Raw genomic sequence first — 8,244 nt, 5'->3', positions numbered from 1 at the left:
GGGAAAGAGAAAAAAGATTTAAAAATAACTATCAATATAAAGATACAAATATAGTACAGAGAGTTCAAAGAATTCCTAATAGTATTTACTGGGTCACTTGTCTATTTATAACCCATTCATTCACCCAAAAAAAATTTACTAAGAGGCCAGCCAGCAGGTGGCAAGGTGGTTAAGGCGCTGGATTCCCACATAGCCGACAGCAGTTCAAGTCCCGGACCTGGTGGCTTACTTCCTCGCTTTCTTCTCTTTCTTTCTCTCTCTCTGGTGAGTATATGTGCCCTATAGCAAATTAAAATGGTAATAATGATAAATAAAATTAATTTAAATTTTAAGAAAAAGAACTACTGAAGGCCAGGCTCTTAGGATACATGTGTGAGTAAAATGAAGGCTCTGCCCTCAAGGAGCTTACAATCTATTACAGGTAATCCCACAACCTTTTTCTGATGAATAAATGTTACTAAATTTTTCTGAAACTTTAATATGGAAATAAGTAAAACCAATATGAATGAGAAGCAAGGACACTGCATACCATCTGTTAGTTTTAACCCACTTTTTAAAAGAAAAGGGAGACATGGGAAAATTCATTTTTTAAAAAAAGGGACATGGTGCGAGAGAAATGGAAAAATGGCCAATCACCTCTACGAGGCATGCATCCCTTCCTCCCTCCCAGTGAAGCTGGTGCAATGAGCCAAGGCTACTAAACCACGTGGGACTCTGATACCTGCCTTAAGTCCAACCAGATTCCTGCCTGTGAGATTCACCAGTACTTTAGAATTAAGAGGTTAGCAACCACTTTAATACAGTGTCTTACTTTTGCAGGAGAACGTTGTTTCCGCTTCTTCTTTTTCTGTAAGTCTACTGGCTCTCTGATTTGTTTTTTGTCTCTCATCAGTTGCTCAGATACATCAGTAAAAGTAATTTCCTGCTTTACACTTATCTGTTTAAAAAAAAAGTCAATTTTAGAAATGAATAAAAAGTCCATTGTGACAAAAAGCCATTATATGTTTAAACCTTTGCTAAACCTATACAGATGCTCCCAGAATGACGATGTGTGTATGAGACAACTAAATAGAGTCCTTTAGAGTGCATTAATAGGCAACTGTGATGTAAGAATCAAGATACACAAAGTGAGGGATAAATTAGATTTCTTTAAAAAAAAAAAAAAAACCTGGTAAAAAAGATTAAAGATGCCCAGGGTAGGGGGGCAGGTGGTATGGTGCTGGACTCCCATATGGAGGACCAGGGTTTGAGTCCCAGACCTGGTGGGTTGCTTTCTTTTTTAAAAAAATTACTTATTTAGTTTTATTTATTTATTTTTTTAATTTGACCAAAGACAGAGAGAGAGAGAGAGAGCTAGAGAAGGGTAAAGTGAGAAAGCAAGCCTCTCGGTCCAGGACTCGAACCACAGTCAGCCAGATAGTAGGTCCAGTATCTTAACCATCATGCTACCTTCTGGCTCCCCTGGCAGCTTGCTTTCTCTCTCTCTTTCTTTCTCTCTCTCTCTCTCTCTCTCTCTCTCTCTCTCTGGTGGAATTAAAATAAATACATAAAGTAAAATAATTTAAAATAAAAAAAGATGCCTAGATCAAAAGATCTACCAATATACTACCAAATAGTAATCAGGATATCGTAACAGTCATTTCATTTCTACATTTATGGTGAGTAATGCAGCAGTTAAAAGTACACACAAAAAAGGTTCACTTTCAAAAATTAATATAATATTAGAAAATAGGAGGGGTTTATGGAGACATCTTGATAGGCTTTCATTTTATTTATAAAATATCAAGAAAGTATCACAAAACTAAAATATCATCACATCAAAAGAAAGCTAGCAGGGCCAGCCAGTGGTTGAGATGGCTGGATGCCACATTGCCACCTGTGGTTCCAGTCCGAGACCTGGCAGCTTGGAAAACATGCTGCGCACACGTACTTGTGTGCCCCAAATCCCAAAACAGAGGAAGAAATGGAGGAGAAGAGATTATATGATGACCATCCCACTTAGATGGAGTATTTCTCACTTTTTCTCTCTCTCCATCTGTCTCCGTCAAGAACACATGTCCCCTAGTAAATTAAAAAAGAGGGGGATGGCAAGCAAACAATGAAAATTATCTTCATATGTTCAACATTTTTGACACATTCTAGCCAGTATTTTCCTGACCTCTACAAATTTGTTTATAGAATTGTGTTATAGTTTTAGACTATTATCCTACACCAGACACAATGCTAACTACATAATAAATATAGAAATATAAAAAGACCTATTGAGATTTCAACAATGTTACCCTATCTTTAAACTCACTCCCCACAGAGTTCCTTGTCTTAAAAAAATTACCAAGGTTTTAAGAATATTATACAGTCAGTTTTCTCAGATTTGATGGTGTTCAGTCATGCCCTCCTCACTGCTACGTGTACAATCTATCCTTGAAATGAAAACACAAGAATTTTAAGATTAAGAAACCTTCAGGCCAGCACCATAGCCTAATGGTTAAGGAAGCTGGATCCCACATGGCCAACCACAGTACGAATCCTGGTCCCAATGGCTTGAAAATATACCAGATCTGTGTGCATGCATGTCAAAATCCAGAAGGATAGAGAAATGGAGGACAAGGGATTGTGGCACGACCAAATCCCACTGTGGTATGCTTTCTTCCTCTTCTCTCTGGTGAATGCCCATGCCTTCTTGGCAAATAAAAACTAAAAAAAAAACAACAAAAAACAAAAAAACCCTAAGAAACCTTTGACTCAACAACTTACGGAACACAGTAAAAATCCTTAAGACTGATTGAGATGTGCAGTGTGCTAATAGCCTCATCTTCCAAAATCACACCAAAACATGTGGTACAAAAAATCACGCCCATCGTACAGTCTCACAATATGTGTAAGGAAGACAGAGAGCTGTGCAGAAGGAGTTCATGAAGAAAATGTAACGCAAGATGGGAATTTCAGACTGACAAATAACAAGTGAAGTTTTCATGAATTCCCGATATGTAGGCAATGTGAGAATCAGAAATCAAAACCTCAGTATGAAAACATGTAAATGATTATTTAATTACTAATTCTATCAGATCATAGAGAAGTACACTATCCACTCTTAGAATTTCTGTTGGTATCAATTATTTAGGACACAAACAATGGTGAAATCACCAAGAAAAAAGCATCTTACCACTTCTGAAGTAATGTTTACTGAAATACAACTACTTGAGACCAGCAAAGAGAATAGATAGCCTAAACAGCTGTGAAATCACTGTCATATTTTGCAGGGGCACCAAAAAGTAGCTTAAACATTTCTGTTAGCTTAAAAATTGCAAAGAAACCACAGGAACGTAGCATGCAGCAACAGAAACAGAGAAACTTTTTTTTTAGCAAAAGCGTCAAGAAGACTGTACATAGATCCAAACCTATTAACTATTTCCATGTACGTGGAAAGTGATGACATTAATGCAGTCATTTTCAGATGTAAGGCGTACTTCTAACATTGTCAAAGTACAAACCCAAACCTAAAAGTATTGGTGGATCAAAACACAGTGCATGACAACAAACATCAGCAAGTTATACATTTGCTCCAACGGGCTTATCATTCATAAGTGGGATTATCTTGTCTCTACAAAACCTGTAACTATATTGTAACATGTATGATCCAGCCTAAAGTCCTTAGAAGGTATTCATAAATCCAAAATCATAAAGACATGGGTCTGATAATGATAAGACAGCTAGAAAGAATGAGCTCCAAAAAGTCAAGGAAAACTTAAGCCTTCCTTAGCCCAAGAAGACTTACAACAATACACAAAAACAAACAAAAAAACCCTTAAGCATGGCAAAAAAAATAATTCATCTATAATTCTCTACATTTCCTTAAAAACTTCATTTAAAAGAAGAGGCCAGAGGTGGCATAGTGGTTAAAGCATTGGACTCCCACTATGTGGTTAGAGTCTCAGACCTGGTGGCTTGAATTTGACACTGGACACGTGTGCATGCATGCCCACAAATCCAGGAGGAGAACGAAGAAGAAGGGACTGAAACATAGCCATTCCCCCTGGGGGGGGGGTGGTGGTGGTGGTGGTGGTGGTGAGTTCTCCTTTTCCCCCTTTCACTCTCTCTCTCTCTCTCTCTCTCTCTCTGTGAGTCTCTCTCAGGCAAGCGCATGTGCCCTACAGCAAAAACTTAGAAGAAAGAAAGAGAGAGAGAGAAAAAAATTTTGTCCTCCATGTTACTTTTCAAATAAAATAAACCAAAATGTAATTAATCAATGTAGGTTATCAGCAGATAGATGATATTTTAAGAGCTTGCTAGATTTCTGAAACATTTTCATTACGGCATCAAAAAAATCCCCAATAGTCTGAGAAATACGTCAATTTTTTTTAAGGGGTAGAGGTTTTTTCCTATAGGGCGCATGCACTCGCTAGAAAGACAGAGAGAGACAGAGAGAGACAGAAAGCAAGAAATCACCCCCCAGGGGGGATGGCCACGCTGTAATCCCTTCCCCTTCATTCTCCTCTCAGGATCTTGGGCACGCACACACACACGACCGGCATGAGTTTAAGCCACCAGGTCCGGGACTTGAACCACGGTTGACTACATGGGAGTCCAGAGACATAGCCATTATGCTAACTGCTGGTCCCCAATACGTCAGATTTTTCTAAAAATGAAAAAAAATAAAAGAAACCTCCAATTCCTTCACCATCACTTGAAGTATACCATTCCACTGAATCCCAAATGTTCCCCTCAGTCCTGCTTGAATTCCAATGCTGCTCCACCAGTACAAAAAAACCACCACTACCACATCTATCCTTTAAGCAGATCTGACTAAGCCCAGACATCTCTCCTCCTAAAACTCAAGACCCCTACTCATCCACTGACCCAAACTCCCTCAATTCTTCCCACTTTGAAATTACACAAGCCATCAGGTATGACTCTCACTGCATATCCACCTTCTACTACTCTGTCTCCCCCAACAAACTCACAAGCCAAGTCCTATAATGTCGCACTGCCTCACCCCTTGCCACTGCCAATGCTGATTTTTTCTGGCCAGTTCTGTGATATATATGTCTCTAAATCATGACATTTTTCTCATTTTCAATCTCCCCCTCTTTAATCTCCCAATCTTAAAATTAAGAGGACTCCCTAAATTGAAAAATAAAGATCTTTCCCTTAGTTCTTATTACTAACTCAAGTCCAGAATCAATGACTTAATTTTCCAAGACTTATTTCATTCTGAACCCCAAATAAGCAAACTGTCTTACTTTTATGTTTACTATACATGTACCTGTATAATGTCTTCATATCTGAAAGCAGCACACTCTTTGTTGGTATTTCCCACAGGTGCTTTCACTCTTTATTCACTCAACAGTTATTCAGTGCCTACTCTGTGCTACTGAATCGTCAGGAAAGTCATGACACAGTTTTGCAAAGAAAAACATAGGAAAATATGTCATGACTTACCCAACAACCTAATACATTTAATCAGGGTAAAATAATATCATGAAAACACTTACTGAGATCTTAGTATGTGCAAGGCACCTTTTAGACAATGGGAATATATTCTAAATATGAGGTTCTCCTTCTGAAAGGATTTAAATGTGCATGTGGAGTTCTGATTATATACATACATACATACATACATACATATATACTAATAATCTGGGCTAGCAGGTTGTATGAGGTTAAAGTAGCTGTATCTCACATGGCTGACTACGTAATTCGAGATCTAGCCCCGGCAGCTTGAAAATCCCAGCGGCTTGAAAATCATAATTGGGCACATGTGGATGTGTGCCCAAAATCCCAAGAGATTTTTGGAGGAAAAGGAGTTGCAGAGTAGCCACCCTACCCAGGAGGTGATTTCTTTCTCTTCTCTCTCTCCCTCTCCAGGGAACACAGGTGTCCTAAAAGCAAAACCAAAGAAAACAGAACAAAACAAACAAACCCTAATAATTCAAGACAACACATCACATTCTAACTAAGAGAATAAGGGACACTTGATTTAAAATGAACTGCAATAGGCTTTACAGATGAAAGAGACTCAATTAGAGCTGCAAGTTCCCATTTTTAAAATTGTTTTCCAAACCTGCTACTCTTCCCAAATTCTTCCTGCCAATTTCGAAAACATGACATGATTTAAGTTCTTTTTCCTCATGGCAATTCTGGATCTACCTTCCAGTAGTAGGTGCCTTCATGTTCTAAGAGTTCCAGTAAATGTGCATCAGTGGCTCTCAAACTGTGGGGAGCCCTGAAGGGCCCTATTACCTTTTCAGGTAGACCATGACATCAAAGCGACTTTCAAAATAACATCTACTCTTTTTTTTTTTTTTTTAAACTTTCCTCCTCTCATGAGTATACAGTGCATTTTTTTTTGACTCTCATCTCTTTATTCGTAGGTTCACTATACAAACCCTCTTACAAGTCATTAGCACAAATTTGAAAGAGACACAAAACTCCAGATATTTCTAAATAAGTCTAAATTTGCCTTAACGACTACATCTAAAATTAATCACAAGGAACCTTTCCAGTCTTCTGAGGCTGCAGCTTGCCTAGAACCAATGCAATGCCTTCATGAGAAAAATGAGTAAAAGAAATACAACTGCTATAAAGAATTGCTTAAAAGACAGCAGGACATCTGTGGTTATAGTGATTCTATTACATTTTAAAAATTATTTGTCATTATTTATACATTTAATCACTATACATAATTTAGATAGTAAAGAGATTTTACCCAACATGATCATGGGTACACATTTTACAGAGACTGATTAATAAGTGATGAATATGTTCAGGCTGAACATATTAGCAGATTGAAGAACATAGTTACCCATACATTTAGCAAGACAACAAAGAGATTTACAAAAATGTAAAATGGACATAAGTTACCGTACATTTAGCAAAACAAAGAGATTTACAAAAATGTAAAACGATTCCCTTCCTCTCACTAATTTTTTGATTTTTCAAAATGGAGTTATTTTTCATTAAAAATGCTAGTATGTAATAGGTTTTATTATTACTTGTAAATTCATATAAAACTTTAAATTCTCAGCTTTAACTTCTAATATGACAAATACTGTTATATATAAAAGCATACACTTATAGGAGTTCTGAGTATTTTGTAGGAGTATAAGAGGATTCCAAGTCTAGAGCTTTGAGAAGTGTTAATCTAGATACATCTCACTACACTTTGCATGCCCTTCCTCTGCTCTGCTCTGCTCCACTCCATCTCTCCCTCTCCCTCTCAAATTTGCTACAGAGTTCACACACTCACCATACTAGGGCAAAGAGAGAAAAATGAGAAAGCAATCCTCAAGGTCTAGGACTTAAACGGTAGATGGTCATGCAGGAGTTCAGTGCCCTAACCACCATGACACCTGCTGCCTCCCACTCCATCTTTTTCAGTACGGATGCCTTGGCCCCACCAACATAAAGAAATTAGTACCGATGCTACATGCATGTGTGGATTAGTAGATATAAATGTATTTTCCAGCTCTGTTTGCTGAGATCCCAGGGAGCAACAACACTCAACACACCTACCAGGCAGAACTTAGTTCACAATAACAATATCCAAATAAAAAAATGAAATACAAAAAAATAAATAAATAAAAAATAAAACCATGGCTCCTTGGAAAGTGGTTGATACCAGAGCTGGGGTAGGTAAAAATATAAGATGATCCTAGAAAACTGTCAGGTCAGAAGCCAAGTGTTCAAAAAAAGATCAGGGTGTGTCAAAAGGACATAGAGCCAGTCTGAAAGAACTCCAATGCCTAACTCTAGAAAACACGGACATGGAAGTTAAGTAATGACAGTATTAGATTATAATCCACAGGGGAAAATGAATCTCTACACTGACATAAATTGAAATCATAAAAAAAAAAGATGAAAGGAACAATTACAATGACATAAATAGAAGAAAAATACAAAAATCACAACTAGGCCAACTCCACAGTAATGAGAAAGGGGATATTTAACAGTCTCTAAGTATCTTCTCCAAGATACATGTCAGTTAAAGAAGAAAAAATAGTAACTTCACGATGGAGAAGCCTGGAAGATACCACCATTAGAACAGATCAAGGTCAGTATCACCATTCATAAGACGTATCCACGCCACACCCCTGACATGATGCCTTGAGAGACGTACATCATTGCTGTGGGACTGTCAAAAATGCAGAGCTTCTAGGACCAGCAGTTAGCATAATGGCTATGTCGCTGGACTCCCATGTAGTTGACCGCAGTTCAAGTCCCGGACCCAGTGCCTTAAACTCACGC

At 37.8% G+C, this 8,244-nt stretch overlaps 1 protein-coding gene across 8 annotated transcripts in view; it reads right to left on the bottom strand.

Annotated features, from left to right (window-relative positions):
- The window catches only part of ZNF148 (zinc finger protein 148), a 141,190-nt gene that overhangs the window by 59,698 nt on the left and 73,248 nt on the right, over positions 1-8,244 (bottom strand). For all 8 annotated transcript variants that reach the window (XM_006154553.3, XM_006154554.3, XM_006154552.3 and 5 more), the window contains one exon: positions 812-937. In XM_006154553.3, the coding sequence (XP_006154615.1) occupies positions 812-937 (126 nt within the window). The remainder of the gene's footprint in view (positions 1-811; positions 938-8,244) is intronic.

The sequence above is a fragment of the Tupaia chinensis genome, unplaced genomic scaffold, assembly GCF_000334495.1.
Source record: "Tupaia chinensis unplaced genomic scaffold, TupChi_1.0 Scaffold000415_1, whole genome shotgun sequence".
NCBI classification, from domain to species: Eukaryota; Metazoa; Chordata; class Mammalia; order Scandentia; family Tupaiidae; genus Tupaia; species Tupaia belangeri.
The sequence above is the reverse complement of the archived record's forward strand: the minus strand, read 5'-3'. Positions and strand labels throughout refer to the sequence as shown.